The 18,887-nt window shown below is 42.4% G+C and overlaps 2 protein-coding genes across 3 annotated transcripts in view; one reads left to right on the top strand and one right to left on the bottom strand.

The window, feature by feature from the left end:
- The window catches only part of LOC124120337 (hypoxia up-regulated protein 1-like), a 41,524-nt gene extending 36,217 nt beyond the window's left edge, over window positions 1–5,307 (top strand). The window contains exons 21-23 of one of the 2 annotated variants that reach the window (XM_048401988.1): window positions 1,023–1,443; window positions 2,533–2,631; window positions 3,989–5,307. In XM_048401988.1, coding sequence (XP_048257945.1) covers window positions 1,023–1,443; window positions 2,533–2,631; window positions 3,989–4,029 — 561 coding nt within the window. In that variant the 3' untranslated portion in view covers window positions 4,030–5,307. The remainder of the gene's footprint in view (window positions 1–1,022; window positions 1,444–2,532; window positions 2,632–3,988) is intronic. The other variant, XM_048401986.1, reaches the window with a different exon arrangement.
- A 5,076-nt stretch (window positions 5,308–10,383) lies between these two features.
- On the bottom strand, window positions 10,384–15,716 carry LOC125383564 (protein starmaker-like). Its single transcript, XM_048401985.1, has 2 exons — window positions 15,658–15,716; window positions 10,384–13,972 (listed from the first exon to the last, which is right to left on the bottom strand). The coding sequence occupies exons 1-2, from the start codon at window positions 15,707–15,709 to the stop codon at window positions 10,800–10,802; spliced, it is 3,225 nt and encodes a 1,074-aa protein (XP_048257942.1). The 5' UTR covers window positions 15,710–15,716; the 3' UTR covers window positions 10,384–10,799.
- Window positions 15,717–18,887: the final 3,171 nt, after the last annotated feature.

The raw sequence follows: 18,887 nt of genomic DNA, 5'->3' as shown, positions 1-18,887 counted from the left end.
AACTGTTGTATATTTCTGGATGAAACTTGCTATACTGATCAGTCTCGTGGTGAACTGGTGCCTTTTGATGATTTTGGCTTCCTTTTTGGCTTTATATTGTTTGTTTTCATGACGACAAGTTGGACTTTACTGAAAATGAGGGAAGTGCCTTTATCCCGAACAGAACTCCAAAACCTCCAAAACTAAAAGAAATACTGAACAGTGTAGTTTCCAGCAATTGTACATCAGTCAAAATAGCCTTGCTTCGATCGTATAGGCAAGGGTTAGTGACCCACGGCACTTGTCACAAGAAATGTCTCTTCTTATGGGCTACTTGTAAGTCCGTGACCCGGACCCTTGCGCTTGTACCATGATCTTAGAAAACTTCTCTGACACTGCTTACTGATGAAACTGAAGGGGCGGGGGGTGGCCTAGTGGTTAAAGCGTTCGCTCGTCACGCCGAAGACCCGGGTTCGATTCCCGACATGGGTACAATGTGTGAAGCCCATTTCTGGTGTCCCCCGCCGTGATATTGCTGGAATATTGCGAAAAGCGGCGTAAAACCATACTCACTCACTCACTCCTGTTGGTTATCATCGTCCACAATGTGCTGATTACCGTATTGTGTGTTAAAGGGTTAGAGGACCTCGATGTGATATTCTGAGGCTTGTGAGATGTGGGGCGTGGGGAGTTCAGGTTGTTTTTTAGCTGTCCAGTGAACCACATTTATTTTCTACAACCTGAGGACACGTGTACAATCAATCATGGTGACTTTTCTTCCTTTTTTTCTTGGTTGTTCAAGCTAACAAAATTTGTTCCCAATAATTTCAGCAAAATCATGTTCTTAAGTATTGTAGCATTTCACTGCCAAGGTTGTGTCTGAGACGCGGAATAATTAGATTTTTATAAAATAAAAAAAAATGGAAATAAAAACGAAACGTTCTGCGGTGTCTGAGAACCAAGACTGTTATTGGTTTTAGCCTTTTGAAATTGCCAGTCAGTGAGAATGTGATATGCGGTGTAACATCTGATGTGATCTGCAGGAGTGGCGCAGTACCAACCTGAAGGAGCAGAAAAAGTTAAAGGACTACGAGAACCCAAAGATGCTTGTCGAGGACATTGCCCTGAAGATCCAGGCTCTGGACCGCGAGGTCAAGTACCTCATCAACAAGGCCAAGTACTGGAAACCCAAGACGAAGCCCAAGACGGACGACAAGAAGAAGACGAACAGCACAGACAAGGCCACCAATGAGACCAAGTCTGAAGAGTCTAAAACTGAGAAGGCGGAGTCTAAAACTGAGAAGGCGGAGTCTAAAACTGAGAAGGCGGAGTCTAAAACTGAGAAGGCGGAGTCTAAAACTGAGAAGGCGGAGTCTAAAACCGAGGAGGCGGAGTCTAAAACTGGGAAGGCGGAGTCTGAGCCCAAAGTAGATGAAGCCACTACCCAGTCTTCAGAGTCTCAAGGTATTGTAACGTGTTCAACATAATTAAGTTTATTTGGCAACTCGGTAGAGGCAGAGCTCCAGATAATGTTTTGAGCAATTGAGTTTTTACTCTAGGGTTTCTATTTTAATTGGGTTATTACTTTTTTCATTGGGTAACCAATATTTTTTAACTCATCTTTTCATCACTCTATTGGGTATTTCCCCAAAAGATTGAACATTTTAAGATTTAAAAATAAATAAATAATGTTTTAGATGTACATAACCATGACAACTGTTCTAAATATATAGGCTTGACTCGGAAAGTAAACTAGCTCGTAATTGTGTTTTGGAAATTAGCACCTTTGAACACATGCTGAAAAAGCTTCATTGGGTATTTACGCGTTTTGTTTTATACATTTGAGTTTTTCATTTAATGCATGCGTTTCTGTACACAAGTTACTTGAAAGTAATTGGGTTTTGAATATATTTGGAGGGTATTTTGCGCAAATACACAGCTTATCTGTAGTTCTGTAGAAGTAAACAGAGAAAACTGGTCTAATTGAGCAAATACACAGCTTATCTGTAGTTCTGTAGAAGTAAACAGAGAAAACTGGTCTAATTGAGCAAATACACAGCTTATCTGTAGTTCTGTAGAAGTAAACAGAGAAAACTGGTCTAATTGAGCAAATACACAGTTATCTGTAGTTCTGTAGAAGTAAACAGAGAAAACTGGTCTAATTGAGCAAATACACAGCTTATCTGTAGTTCTGTAGAAGTAAACAGAGAAAACTGGTCTAATTGAATCACAATGCTGGTGTAGTACAGAAACAGATGACCATTGTCTTTCTTATTATTGTGGGTTTTGTCCACACAGCCTCAGAGAGGTCAGCCAGAGAAACTATGAGTTGTCTGTTATGTATCAGACCGCCTCCGGATACGCCATACCAGGACATTAAAAGATGGTACTTGTTGTTCCCCTGCCTGGTGCTTGGTTTTAAAGGGCTAAAACAAGGACTGGTTGGCTTAGAGTCAGTATGATGTGTCTGAGTAGGGTATCCATGTTTGTATGGCGTAATCTAATTAAGCCCCTATTTCACCTCACCATTGTTAACCTGACTTTAATTTTCAGAAGAGGCTCCAAAAGAATCAAAATCAGATAAAAGCACCAAAAAAGAAAATAAAAAAGATAAAGAAACAAAAGATACCGAGGAGGAAACTTTACAAATAGGTAAGTGATCCCTCTGAACAGCCGACAGGGGTTTATACATGGCTTAGATGGGATCACGTTGTACTGGACGTTGTAGGGGACTTCATGACAGAACAGGATCGCCTCCGTGGTCTAGTGGTAGAGCGTCCGCCCAGAAAGCAGAAGGTATGGGGTTCGATCCCCGGCCGTGTCATACCAAAGGACCTTAAAAGATGGTACTTTTTGTTACCCTGTCTGGCGCTCGGTGTTAAGGGGCTAAAACAAGGACTGGCCGGTTCGGAGTCAGTATACTGTGTCTGAGTGGGGTATTCATGTTAAACTGCGGCATGGTATCTCAGTGAGCTAGCACTATAAACCGGCATCAGTCCGGACTAGTACAAGCAGTCACACACACGTACATGCACGTCGCTATATAAGTGCAATAATCTTGGATGCGACGTTAAACCCCATTTCACCACCTATGACTCGTCCACAGCACCCCATGCTTGTCTGCCTGTGGGGTCCCAAGACACCTGTGGTTGTCTGAGTAGTGAAGGAGTTGTCAGGCTGACCTGTTGACCTGCACTGATATAGCTAATACTGCTGACTGGCACAAAACAACATTTTCACTCATGAGCTGCAAAGATACAGGTGGAATACTGCTTACCGGCAAAAAACAACATTTTCACTCATGAGCTGCTAAGATATAGCTAATATTGCTCACTGGCACAAAACAACATTTTCGCTCATGAGCTGCTGAGATATAGCTAATATTGCTTACTGGCACAAAACAACATTTTCACTCATGAGCTGCTGAGATACAGCTAATATTGCTCACTGGCACAAAACAACATTTTCACTCATGAGCTGCAAAGATACAGCTAATATTGCTTACTGGCACAAAACAACATTTTCACTCATGAGCTGCTGAGATACAGCTAATATTGCTTACTGGCACAAAACAATATTTTCACTCATGAGCTGCTGAGATACAGCTAATATTTCTTACTGGCACAAAACAACATTTTCACTCATGAGCTGCTGAGATACAGCTAATATTTCTTACTGGCACAAAACAATATTTTCACTCATGAGCTGCTGAGATACAGCTAATATTTCTTACTGGCACAAAACAACATTTTCACTCATGAGCTGCTGAGATACAGCTAATATTGCTTACTGGCACAAAACAACATTTTCACTCATGAGCTGCTGAGATACAGCTAATATTGCTTACTGGCACAAAACAATATTTTCACTCATGAGCTGCCAAGATACAGCTGGAATACTGCTTACTGGCAAAAACAACATAATTGTTACGAATATCCTACCTCTATTACATCATAGCGATCATTCACTCACTGACTATAAACTCTATTGTCTGTTTCTTTCTTTGCAGGTGGTTCTGAGCGTATAAAAGAAGAGCATACAGAGTTATAACCCTAGGTCAGCCAATAGGGAATTTGACCACTCTGTATCACCATTGTTCTCATGCGATTAGGTGTCTATTTTTGATGCTGGTTTGAAAGTTACGAGATGTGTGACTGGCAGTTACCGTGGTGACTGTGTTGAACGAGGAAGTGAATGTTAATCTGTATTTTCAGAATGATACCTACAAGAGGAATCATGTGCATGCTGAATTTTCTAAGAAATTCATTGTGTCTGAATCTGTACTTATTTATTGTCTTTGTTTTTGAAGTTTCAACATGTTCAAGAAAATCATTGTTTGAGTTCTAGTGAAGCAGTGTGTGAAACATCATCATGTGGCGTTGAAAGGTATTGGTTTGTTCGAAGCCGGGACTCCCCCAAAATTGTAGTTGCTGCAGTGTTATGTAATATTGAACTTTTTTTTATTATTTTCTAAATTTACAAACAGAAAAACAAAGACTTCAGTGTTACAGAAGCGTTAATGTCACGATGACCAAACTTTATAGAATCAGTCCGAACTCCCTCTCAAAAGTGCTTAAGATCTTTCTGGAATGATGGAATATGTTTTGGAACTTTACGTGGGAAAAAAAGTTTTAGCAAAGAATAATTATAAGATTTAATGGGTCGTTTACTTTTGAATTGGGAGCCAAGCAAAACATGTTATTTGGTGACTTTGATTTGAGTGCTGGTATTGAGCCAAAGTTTTGTTCAAAGGAAAATAATTTGTGGTGAATGGCGACACCAATGGAAGTCTGCGACTTTAGCCACTAGTCCAAAGCCTGAGCCTAATAAAATTCTGTTTGGTCTAGTAAGCTCCCATGGTGACACTAAGATGTACCAAGTATGACCCTGAGAGCCAAGTTTGGACTAGTAGACTCAAGTTTGGGCTAGTAGACTCAAGTTTTGGGCAGAGTAGGCAGCTAGGCACGGTAAGCAAGCCAGTGAGTTTCCCTGGTCTAGAATCAATCAGTTACAGACTCCTGTCAGGGATTTGTCTGAGCCTGCTCAGAGGCTGATACTGTTAATCGTGAAATTAATGCGTCTCCAAAAGAATGCGACCACTGGACCCTAGCCAAAAATGCGACTCTATGAATGCGACACCCCCTCCTCTCAAGCATCAGTGGATTTCTATCTGAAGATGTCCTCAGTCAGGTTTAGAATCCTCACCTTAAGCCAACCTTACATTAATCCAATCACACACCAAATAGCACTGCTTATTAGCGCTGAGTAAAGACAATACATGGCGTCTGTCTGGACTTGCAGGTGTGATCAGTGATGACATAAGTGAGTAGAACTCTTGTCTTGACCCCAGCAGTGACAATTCACAGGACGTAATTAGTGTTTGAATGACATTGTTTATATACTTTATATACAAGTGCTGCTCAATAAACAGTGGTGTGGAATACATCAGCGTATGTCTAAGTTGGTATTTTTGCAATCCAAAATGTCTTATTGAGGTAAATGCGATGTTTAAAAATGCGAGCAAAGACCACTCGCATTTTTCGCAATTAATTCAAGCTCGCATTAATTTCAAGATTTACAGTATTCCGCCCAAGTCTGATGCAGGTGTGATCACTAATGTCCTGACTACAGGCACTAGCAGGCTTCCTGGACCATTGCTGACTCTGCAATCTCATTAAATCAGATGTTATACTCCCATACCCCTCTTGCGACAAGCATGGTCGCCTTTTACGACAAGCATGGGTTGCTGAAGACCTATTTTACCCCGGATCTTCTCAGGTAGGTTATACATGGCTTAGATGGGATCACGTTGTAGGGGACTCTGTGACAGAACAGGTCCACAGCACCCCTTGATTGTCTGCCTGTGGGGTCCCAAGAAGCCTGTGACTCTGCAGTCTCCTTAAATCAGATGTTATACTCCGATATCCCTCCGCATAAAGATCTGAGACCACCTCCTCAAGGCCCTATGAATTAATCCCGAGAGAACTTTAACCACCATATCTGAATGAAGGCCTGTGTCGGCTTTCCAACATGAATAGGCTTCATTTGTTCGTCTTCAGAAATTTTGTTTTCATCATTAGACAAAAAACACACATGGTAATTTCATTTTGGTGTGGATTCTATGGCACCAAAAATATTCACAACATGGAGGCAGCCTTTATTGGTTACAAGTCAATTCATTCTTTCCGTAGAAGGCGACGATGCTTGTTGTAAGAGGCGACTAACTGGATCGGGTGGTCAGGCTCGCTGACTTGATGCATGTCATTGATCCCAATTGCGTGGATGGATGCACATGATGTCAATCACTGGATTGTCTGGTCCGGACTCGATGATTTACAGCTGGAATATTGCTGAGTGCAGCGTTAAATAACAAACAAACAAAACAAGACAATTATGTTCGTTTTCAAGATACAGAAATCAAATATGCTGGTCCAAATGCTTCACTCACTCATTCATACCAAGAAACTTGACACCGATTGGTTGATTAGAAAGTGTACCTGGCGTGCCCTCGCATCCCTAGCAGAGGGGTGGGAGTAAAAGATTGAAGAGATCACTATTGGTCTGAATGCAATGACTGATATTTGTCAAACCCTGGTGTATTAATGCAATGACTGAAATTTGTCAAACCCTGGTGTATTAATGAAGAGATTGTTGAGCTATTATGGGATGGCCATACGTTTCATTATAGTTTTAGTAGGCCATAAAAATAACCAGCTCAATTGTCCTTTTGACCTCATGGAAAACTAAGTTTAGTATTCACGGCAATTGTTTGTTCCTCTTAAGGTTAATATTTCTTTCTAATATTTCAAAGCGGTCGAGGAAATAAGTCTGTTTGTTAACTTGTTTTATTTAATGTTTGTGGCTGAGGTGGAGTCTGGAAACTTGAGAAATGTGAGCTGCCTTTGTAAATGTGGGATGAATGGTGAATTATACGAATATTGAAGAATCTTACAGATGAATGCCATTAGTTGTTTTAGAGACATGTCTCTAACATCTTGTACAGTTTAAACTCTCAATGTCTTATTTTTGGAATTTGCGTTACTTTAAGCCATTTCTGTAAATGTGTACAAAAATATTACGTTCTTGTCCGTCGCCCACCAATTTTCTTGACATGCCAAATTATTTCTCTCTTTATTTAAAGTTCTTGGTATCAGAATTGCCAACCCAACTTTTAGGCTCTCCTAATTTAGTTACATTGATTAGTCCTACATTAGTCTTTTGGAAAATAGCCTTACATTCTCGTACGAATGCAATGTAAATTCTGCAAATATTTGTTTGATGTAGATGTACAATTTTAAGATGAAACCTTGTTTGTTGATATGCTCGACTCATGGTCCTGATGCGGTATGTATTCATCATGTTTCATCATGTTCTGCATCAGCAAAGTTCAGTGCATGTGTACTCATTGGTACACTGGCTGAAAAGCTTCATCGACATACCCAGCTTTTGTCGACATACCCAGCTTTCATCGACATACCCAGCTTTGTAACAGAACGTGAACATGTGTTCTGCAGAACGACAATACTCAGGCAACACTTGCCATGAGGCCCCACGATCTGGTGATCAGGGCCCCGTTCCACAAAGCGATCGTAGTGCTACGATTGTCATAAGTGTATGTTAAAGAATGTGAGTTACGATTGTCTTAGTACTACCATAGCTTTGTGGAACGGGGCCCCAATCAAGGGTTCTAAGCCAAGATTTACTCTGCATACAACACAAATACCGCCAAGTGTTAAAGTGGTCAAGGAAAGTCCATACCTATGGTCCTTGCCAGTGTGTACAGTAGTCAAGGTATGATAAGACGTCTAGACTTTTGTCATTTTAAGGGGTTTGCTATATGTTTTCTATGGCTGCATATTTGGCTCGCAATGCCATTTAGAAAGTGGTCATATGTAACAAATGTTATATTTGGGATAACACTTTCTTAGTAAAGTAGAGATTCTTGTACTTTTTGGGGGTTGAGTCCCATCCGGGATTCGAACCCACACTGCCAGTGTGAGGCACCAAATCGCCAGCACACAAAGTCAGCGATCTAACCCACTCAGCCACCGAGGCTTCCACAAAAATGAAAGTCCGACAACTGGTAGTCTAGATCATGTACTTTGTGTACCCCTCTGACAAGTGTAAACTGGCACGGCTCCCATGGCTGAAAGCTATGAATTCACAATGCCATTTAGAAATGGTAAGATCGCTGACTATGTGTGCTGGTGATTGGGTGCCTCACTCTGGCAGTGTGGGTTCCAATCCCGGACGGGACTCAACCCAAAAAAGTACAAGAATCTGTACTTTACTAAGAAAGTGTTATCCCAAATATAACATTAGTTACATATTGGGCATTCGAGGGTTACTTGAGCAGAAGTCTGGTTTTGATGAAAAGTAGGTGACCAGGGCTTACTACCATTGAAATCTGAAGGATTGGGTCCAAGTCTTTTGAGCAGGTCAAGCATTAGATCTTTTTGGGTCAAATAATTTGATAACCATCTAGTTTTCATATTCACTAAGATATAAGAGGCGACTAACGGGTCGGGTGGTCATCGTATACCAACTGCGTGGATCGATGCTTATGTCAATCACTGAATTGTCTGGTCCAGACTTGATTGACAGACCGCCGTCATATATCTGGAATATGGCTGGAATACTGCTGAGTGCGGCGTTAAACAACAAACACTAGTGGAGTGAAGGACTATTTTATATTGATTGGCAGTCCCCATGTCAAGTTGTGTATCTAGAATTGTCATGCTCATAAATACATTCCCTGTGTTCTGTAAATATTCCGCTTGTCTTAGGTCTCTCTGAGTTGCCTCCCTTGCCTTTGAATCAGATTCACCCTGGGTTTGTGACAAAAACCGTCACTTCAGGATTTCTTTCCTGCAACATGGAATTAAATAAATTGCTCTGTAATGTCAGTAGCGATTAATGTGGTGGACAAGGACTAATTGTCAGAATAGGCAGATGACAAACAAATATGAATGTTATAAGATTTTCTTTCCCCTCCCTGTTTACGCCCTCAATGAACCAAAGGTTATTTTCTTTTGCGGAGCATGAGGATGTAATGCTGAAAAAGTGCTATTGATACAATTATTATTATTATTATTATTATTATTATTATTATTATTATACTGCTTTGAACACAATGCTGCTCAGAAATGGAGGGGCCTTGATAATTACTGTCTGGGCTGTTAGTTTAACTTTATTTATTTTTTGTGTCAAATTAGTTTTTGTGACGAAGTGTATTACGACGAACTGTGGGAGTGACTGTTATTTAACTATTGGTGGTCTGGGACATTCTAACATTTACAATAAACACACGTGACAACACTATTTCACCAAGTTATCAAGGTGTGGTTGATCAAGGTAGGGACAAGTTTGTGTACATATCGGTTACCCTGCGTCATGTCATCCTCATTTGATCAATAAAATCATCCAAAGCTTGTCTTGCCTATGTTGTCAATGCTTGTCAAAACCTATCGGGTTTGTCCATCACCCATGACTACATGTCCACTTGAAGATTCCGGGGTCTTCAGCAACCCATGCTTGCCGTAAAAGGCGACTATGCTTGTCGTAAAAGACGACTAACAGGATCGGGTGGTCAGGCTCGCTGACTTGGTTGATGCATGTCATCGTTCCCAATTGAGTGGATCGATGCTCATGATGTCAATCATGGATTGTCTGGTCCAGACTCTATTAACAAAGAACCACATAGCTGGAATATTGCTGAGTGTGGCGTTAAACAACAAACAAATAAAATTGATGATGAAATATTTTGCGAGCAATTCCTGGGTCACACACAATTTGAACTTTTTAAATATAAACCCCCTTCTGTTCTCAAAGACCTGTGACCGCCTCCGTGGTCTTGTGGTAGAGCGTCCGCCCGGAGAGCGGAAGGTCCAGGGTTCGATCCCGGGCCGCGTCATACAAAAAGACGTTAAAAGATTGTACTTGGTGTTACCCTGTCTGGCGCTCGGCATTAAGGGGCTAAAACAAGGACTGGTCGGCTCGGAGTCAATATACTGTGTCTGAGTGGGGTATTCATGTCAAACTGCGGCATGGTATCTCAGTGAGCTAGCACTATAAATCGGCATCAGTCCGGACTAGTACAAGCAGCCATACACGTGCATGCACGTCGTTATATAAGTGCAATAATCTTGGACGCGACGTTAAACCCAATTTCACCTCACCTCACCTCAAAGACCTGTACAAACATTTGCAGAGGAGAGAATGGCGCCATTATCTGTAGCAGGACTGCTCCTGTTGCGATGCACCTTGCCAAGCAGGCCAGGCTCTGGGAAGGCAGTCCTATTGAGTTTGAGTAAAATCATTGAAACATGACTGTCAGCTAATTGTATGATGAATCTTGCAAGGATTACACCATTTACAGACAATATTGCAGTTTTCACACTCCGAAATTATATTTATTACAACTTGCTGGTTGCTTCTGTTAGCCAATGTAATGAACTTTTGTAAATGGCAATGATTCGATGCATCAGAATCTCAAACATTGGTGACCCTGCTACACTTTCTGAGCGACTTCAGGTGTTTGTAAATGTAACCACTCCCCAATATTCCAGCTTTTCCACAACCCTTGGCCAGACAAACCAATTTACAAAAGATCACAATGTTATCAGTAAACAACATCATGGAGCTCCTTGTCACGTCTTTACCAGTAAACGTGTTAAATGTTCACATAGTGGCTGCACGCCATGCTTGCCGTCTTTTCCAACCAGGGTGCGGCTGGTGGGTCTGGGATAGTTCCAACAAATTATCAAACTTTGCAAGAAACATTTATCAGCTTCTAAATATTCTATTCTTTCTGTCTTTTTTTATTTTTCAGCAGCCTGTTTTTTCCTACTTCTGTATTTCTCTTCATCTTTGTCGTCTTTTTCATCTTTACAATCGTCTCCCTTACTGTTATCATCGACAGTGCTTCTCTTTTTCACTTTATCATCTGGACCATTGTCATCTTTATCATCAGCAGCACTTCTCTTTACCCTGTAATCATTTCTGTCATCGCCTTTATCGTCTTCATCTTCATCACAATCTTTATCATCTGGACCATTGTCATCTTTATCATCTGGACCACTGTCATCTTTATCATCTGGGCAATTGTCATCTTTATCATCAGCGGCACTTCTCTTTACCCTGTCATCATTTCTGTCATCGCCTTTATTGTCTTCATCTTCATCACAATCTTTGTCATCTGGACCATTGTCATCTTTATCATCTGGACCATTGTCATCTTTATCATCAGCAGCACTTCTCTTTACCCTGTCATCATTTCTGTCATCGCCTTTATCGTCTTCATCTTCATCACAATCTTTATCATCTGGACCATTGTCATCTTTATCATCAGCGGCACTTCTCTTTACCCTGTCATCATTTCTGTCATCGCCTTTATCGTCTTCATCTTCATCACAATCTTTATCATCTGGACCATTGTCATCTTTATCATCTGGACCATTGTCATCTTTATCATCTGGACCATTGTCATCTTTATCATCAGCAGCACTTCTCTTTACCCTGTCATCATTTCTGTCATCGCCTTTATCGTCTTCATCTTCATCACAATCTTTATCATCTGGACCATTGTCATCTTTATCATCAGCGGCACTTCTCTTTACCCTGTCATCATTTCTGCCATCGCCTTTATCGTCTTCATCTTCATCACAATCTTTATCATCTGGGCCATTGTCATCTTTATCATCTGGACCATTGTCATCTTTATCATCAGCAGCACTTCTCTTTACCCTGTCATCATTTCTGTCATCGCCTTTATCGTCCTCATCTTCATCACAATCTTTATCATCTGGACCATTGTCATCTTTATCATCAGCGGCACTTCTCTTTACCCTGTCATCATTTCTGTCATCGCCTTTATCGTCTTCATCTTCATCACAATCTTTAATATCTGGACCATTGTCATCTTTATCATCTGGACCATTGTCATCTTTATCATCAGCAGCACTTCTCTTTACCCTGTCATCATTTCTGTCATCGCCTTTATCGTCTTCATCTTCATCACAATCTGTATCATCTGAACCATTGTCATCTTTATCATCTGGACCATTGTCATCTTTATCATCAGCAGCACTTCTCTTTACCCTATCATCATTTCTGTCATCGCCTTTATCGTCTTCATCTTCATCACAATCTGTATCATCTGGACCATTGTCATCTTTATCATCAGCGGCACTTCTCTTTACCCTGTCATCATTTCTGTCATCGCCTTTATCGTCTTCATCTTCATCACAATCTGTATCATCTGGACCATTGTCATCTTTATCATCAGCAGCACTTCTCTTTACCCTGTCATCATTTCTGTCATCGCCTTTATCGTCTTCATCTTCATCACAATCTTTATCATCTGGGCCATTGTCATTTTTATCATCTGGGCCATTGTCATCTTTATCATCTGGGCCATTGTCATCTTTGTCATCAGCAGCACTTCTCTTTACCCTGTTATTATTTCTGTCATCGCCTTTATCGTCTTTATCACAATCTTTATCATCTGGACCATTGTCATCTTTATCATCTGGACCATTGTCATCTTTATCATCAGCAGCACTTCTCTTTACCCTGTTATCATTTCTGTCATCGCCTTTATCGTCTTCATCTTCATCACAATCTTTATCATCTGGGCCATTGTCATTTTTATCATCTGGGCCATTGTCATCTTTATCATCTGGACCATTGTCATCTTTATCATCAGCAGCACTTCTCTTTACCCTGTCATCATTTCTGTCATCACCTTTATCGTCTTCATCACAATCTTTATCATCTGAACCATTATCATCTTCATCATCTGGGCCATTGTCATCTTTATCATTAGCAGCACTTCTCTTTACCCTGTCATCATTTCTGTCATCGCCTTTATCGTCTTCATCTTCATCACAATCTTTATCATCTGGACCATTGTCATCTTTATCATCAGCGGCACTTCTCTTTACCCTGTCATCATTTCTGTCATCGCCTTTATCGTCTTCATCTTCATCACAATCTTTATCATCTGGGCCATTGTCATCTTTATCATCAGCGGCAGTTCTCTTTACACTTCTCTTTACCCTGTCATCATTTCTGTCATCGCCTTTATCGTCTTCATCTTCATCACAATCTTTGTCATCTGGGCCATTGTCATCTTTATCATCTGGGCCATTGTCATCTTTATCATCAGCAGCACTTCTCTTTACCCTGTTACCATTTCTGTCATCGCCTTTATCGTCTTCATCTTCATCACAATCTTTATCATCTGGGCCATTGTCATCTTTATCATCTGGGCCATAGTCATCTTTATCATCTGGACCATTGTCATCTTTATCATCAGCAGCACTTCTCTTTACCCTGTCATCATTTCTGTCACCGCCTTTATCGTCTTCATCACAATCTTTATCATCTGGGCCATTGTCATCTTTATCATCTGGGCTATTGTCATCTTTATCATCTGGGCCATTGTCATCTTTATCATCTGGGCCATTGTCATCTTTATCATCTGGGCCATTGTCATCTTTATCATCTGGACCATTGTCATCTTTATCACCAGCAGCACTTCTCTTTACCCTGTCATGATTTCTGTCATCACCTTTATCGTCTTCCCCTCCGCATCCACCCACGGTTCTCTCCCCTTGCAGCAACCAGGACACGGGTGAGAACGATGCTAGTTTCCTCACAGAGCCCAGTCTAAACATTTCACCATCTATCCGGAGCACGCCATCTTTGCTCCAAACCATCTGGTAATCGCTTTCACCAGACTCGTCCCTGGTAGCTTCATACACACGCCGCTGTTGGTGTGTGACCACGACGGCACCCTTGCCTTCAGTGTAGTGACGTAGATGTGTTGGTGCGTACAGGTCGTTCACGTCTCTCGGGGACGACCCGCTGACTTGGGTAAGCCGGTTCATCAGCATCTCCACGAGACTGTCCTTGGCGGGAGGTTCATCAGCCCTAACGACATGGCGTGGCGGGATGACTCGACTGCAGACAGGAGAACTGCAGAGTACACCTGGAAACAACATGGCGGGTGTACACGAATAGAATCAAACAGGTCCACGGGGAAGTGTTTAGTTTTACTTGTAAACCGAAAGAAAAATCTGGAAAAGCGTTTCTCAACAATTTTATGTTTTAAACATACTTTTCACGAACCATAGTGACCCGTGAAGATCCGGGGTAGAATGCGTGCCGTTAAAAGCGACTATGCTTGTCGTAAGGTGACTGACCGCCTCCGTGGTCTAGTGGTACAGCGTCCGCCCGGAGAGCAGAAGGTATGGGGTTCGATCCCCGGCCGTGTCATACCAAAAAAGGCGATGGTACTTGTTGTTACCCTGTCTGGCGCTCGGCATTAAGGGGCTAAAACAAGGACTGGTCGGCTCGGAGTCAGTGCACTGGGTCTGAGTTGGGAATTCATGTTAAACTGCGGCATGGTATCTCAGTGTGCTAGCACTATAAATCGGCATCAGTCCGGACTAGTATAAGCAGCCACACACACACGTGCATGCACGTCGCTATATAAGTGTAATAATCTTGGACGCGACGTTAAACCACATTTCACCTCACCGTAAGGTGACTGACGGGATCGGGTGATCGTATCACAAATTGCGTAGATTGATGCTAACGATGATAATCACTGGATTGTCTGGTCCAATCTTGATTATTTACAGACTGCCGTCATATAGCTGGAATATTGCTGAGTGCGGCGTTAAAACGACCAACAAAACGAACCTTAGGAAACTGTAAGACATAGGCGGATCCAGATGGGTCAGATTTGGTCCAATATGAGTGAGTGGGTGAGTGAGTGAGTTGGGTTTAACGCCGCTTTTAACTATTTTCAGTTATATCGCTGCGTGTCAGCTTTATGTGGGAGGAAAGCCCGAAGTGATGCAGGTCTCAGACGTTTACCACTTCGGTGAAACCCATGAGCACGGGTATGGTGCTGACAAACCTAGAAACATAATCGGGGCGAACCGGGATTCGAACCCACAATCATAGATTTCTGGCGTGCCCAAGGGACGCAACTCTGCACAGCGAATCGCGGCGCCTTAGACGACTGGGCCACCCGTGCCCCCCTGGTCCAATATGGATTTTGATATTTTGGGACCCACTCCAACAAGACACCAAACAAACAAACAAATGCTAACCAAATTCCGAAAAATAGGACATTGAAAACACATTTTCAACAGAACCAAACCACAGAGACCGCATAGAAACTCTGAAAATCGCCTGATGAGTGAGTTGAGTTTAACACCGCTTTTAACAGTATTCCAGTTATACCATGGCGTGTCAGCTTAATGTGGGAGGAAAGCCCGAAGTGATGCATGTTTCAGACGTTTATCGCTTCGGGGAATCCCGCGAGCACGGGTATGGTGCTGATAAACCTAGAAACATAATCGGGGGAACCGGGATTCGAACCCACACTCATAGGTTTCTGGCGTGCCCAAGGGACGCAACTCTGCATCTGGGCCATTGTCATCTTTATCATCTTGGCCATTGTCATCTTTATCATCTGAGGCACTTCTCTTTACCCTGTCATCATTTCTGTCATCGCCTTTATCGTCTTCATCTTCATCACAATCTTTATTATCTGGGCCATTGTCATCTTTATCATCAGCCTGGACGTTAAAGACACTCAAAAAGCATTCGTGTCGTAAAATTTCAAAGACTGATGAAGACATGCAATAGAAAAATACTCACAAATAAGGAAGAAAGCGCAGCTAGAAGGATGTCCCTGTCTCACCCCTATCATAGTGATTTCAAAATGTTCAGAAATAATTGAAAGGCCACACGTTCTAGCTTATATACCCCTGAAATGAGAAATAAAAAACACAACTAAAACAACCGTTTACCATAACTGACATTCGTGCGCGTTTCTGTTGTATGTTTCTGAATAACTTGCAATTTTTAAGGCAGATGTTTCATCGCGACGTGCCCGGATTGAACAGGGGTTGATCCCGGGTTCCAGGTACATGGCGCCTAGTGACGGCTTCGGGAACTCATTATCATGTTTTAACTCGTGTTTGACGTATTCTAACTTTCCCGGACTGTTTTCACCGACCCTTTAACCCCTGAGAACACACGTGTAGCTTTGGGCATGTGATCAGCATGTGAAGATTGAAGTAAGTCATGTTAGGATTCGTCTTTAAAAGTGTCATGAATACGTAAATATATATACACATAGAAACAGGTTAAGCACACCCCTATTTCTGAACCATTACAAATGGCAAAAATCACGGCATGGGATGACTGACCACAGGAGCTGGGCGATACCAATGTCATCGGACAGAACAAACATATGACAACAAATAAAGAAGACATCGGTGAGTTGTGATTGAAATGTACTGACAAAAACATCATGGTAACACAGGTACTATTTTTGACCTTAGACAATACCTAAAAAAAGTATTGAGCTGCAGGATTAAGTAAACGAGTTAGTTTGATGTTTCATGTGACAGTAACAGTCGGTTTAATGTTCCTGGGGGTGTAGACCGTGTTCCGGTGCCTCCAAACTCTCGTTCTTCCATCAGTGACGTGGAGCAGAAAGCGACTAACGTCTGAGCAATGGGTCCGTCTCCAAGTTCTCAGATTCCAGTTCTGTCGCGCAATACACCATTATGTAAACGAGTAGCTTTGTTGTGATCTCTCAACAAGGGGCGCTTGATGATAAAAAACAAAGCAGATGACGATAAAACCGATCGCCCAAACGCATCACGGCAACGGCCATGGTAACTCGATGCACGTGAGTTCCCTGCAACTTGAAATACACATGCCTTGCCCCATTTCTTACCCTCTAAAAATCCCCCCAGATCAGATAACATTCATTTATTATTGAATTGCGACCACATGCCAAGATTGACAAGAAATAAGCGACACCAAGCCCTTGGACGATTGCAAGCAAGACAAACCGCCCGCCAAGTAGCCAATGCATTTCAAGTCCATGTAAGGACCATATACAGGCTCCAGCAACGGTACCAGACCACCAACACTACAAATGACCGACCACGTAGTGGAAGACCAAGGTCACCACCCGACGTCAGGATCGTCAGATTGTGCGACAGTATCTCTAAAATTGTTGTGTTACTGCTGCGGAAACTGCTCGACAGACCATGGGGGACACACCAGCGACACATTAGTGTGGACACCGTGCGTTGACGATTGACGAGCAGACACCTCCACTGTCACAGGCCTCACCGAGGACCCATTCTGACACCACATCATCGCCGGGACCGTCTTCAGTGGGCAACACAGCACTAGCATTGGCGCCACCAGCAGTGGAGAAGAGTCGTCTCCTCAGACGAGAGCCGTTACTGTATCCAAACAGCAGATGGCAGAGAGAGAGAGAGAGTCTGGCGACGCCGTGGGGAACGTTATTTGGGTGTTTGTGTTGTTGAGAGAGACTCGTGGGGTGGTCCGAGCATCATGGTGTGAGGTGGAATTGGTCTTGCACAGAGGGTCGGCCCTGTGGTCTTCAAGAACATCGGTCCAGGGAGAGGCAATGGTGTCACAGCAGTTCGTTACATTGATGAAGTCTTGAGACCACACACCATGCCTCATTTGGCACGTCGCCGCAACCACGAGTTTCAGCATGATAACGCCCGTGCCCACACTGCAAGAGCAACAAGAGACTTCCTCCAGCAAAATGGCATCAGAACCATGCAGTGGCCTGCCCCCAGTCCCGATTTAAATCCCATTGAGCACCTGTGGGACGAGACTGCTGAATGACGTCCGACCAAGGCCGACAACTGCAGCTAAACTGCGTCAGGCGTTCCTCAGAGTGTGGGCTCAAGTGCCGATGGCCTTCATCAACCGTCTTATCCATTCCATGTATCGACGTTGCACAGCAGTCATCAATGCACATGGCGGACACACGAGATATTGACTTGTGATGCCAATTTCTCAGAGACTAGTGTTGTGTTTCACTTTAAGAACATTTGACACTTTCATTTCAACCTTGATGATCAGTTTTGCCAAGTTTCATCTTTTTAATATGTTTTAAAGTATGTTTACAGTGTTTGGACAAATAAGGTTTCTCCCATATCTATCCATGTTGGCGTTTCTTTCGCTTTTCAGTATATCTTTCATCACTTACAACTGTTGGGACCAAACAATAAAATATATTAAGGTGTGCTCATCTTTTTTCCTTGGCGTATATTGTTTATATACGGCACATTGTACAAATCCACGTACCCTGCAGCTGCTTCCCGGTTCAATTGGTTCCTGACACATGTGCTTGTAATTATAGCTCACCCGTGAAGGACCCGTGAAGATCCGGAGTAGAATAGGTCTTCAGCAACCCATGCTTGCCGTAAAAAGCCACCATGCTTTTCGTAAGAGGCGACTAACGGGATCTGGTGGTCAGGCTCGCTGAGTTGGTTGATGCATCTTGATGTATCCCAATTGCGGGGGTCAATGCTCATGATGTCAATCACTGGATTGTCTGGTCTAGAGTCGATTATATACAGACAGCCGTTACGGCTGGAATATTGCCGAGTGCGGCGTTAAATAACGAACAAAGAAAATATATGACTGATCATAACCGACAATTATCTAGACGTATTTATAATATGTTTGTTCTTTTTTGGCAGTACGTGTGTAACTCGTGTTAATTATAGGGCGAGCATCAGTCGAGCAGTCTACGGATGACAAAAAATAGACAAATATAAAGCATAATGGCAATATACAGTCTTGGAATAGGTCGCCATTTTGGAATCACGTGATTTTAATATTTGTTTCATTTCTTTCGTATGTTACATATCTATAAACAAACTTAAATCTAAAAAAAACACCTGAAGCATTTGGCTACCAAGCCCGCGTCTCAGTGTGAGTAAATGAATGAGTTGGGTTTAACGCCGCTTTTGACAGTATTCCAGCTATATCACTGCGTGTCAGCTTAATGTAGGAGGAAAGCCAGAAGTGATGCACGTCTT

The sequence above is a fragment of the Haliotis rufescens genome, unplaced genomic scaffold (genome assembly GCF_023055435.1).
Source record: "Haliotis rufescens isolate VD_foot unplaced genomic scaffold, xgHalRufe1.0.p SCAF_24, whole genome shotgun sequence".
NCBI lineage: Eukaryota > Metazoa > Mollusca > Gastropoda > Lepetellida > Haliotidae > Haliotis > Haliotis rufescens.
The sequence above is the reverse complement of the archived record's forward strand: the minus strand, read 5'-3'. Positions and strand labels throughout refer to the sequence as shown.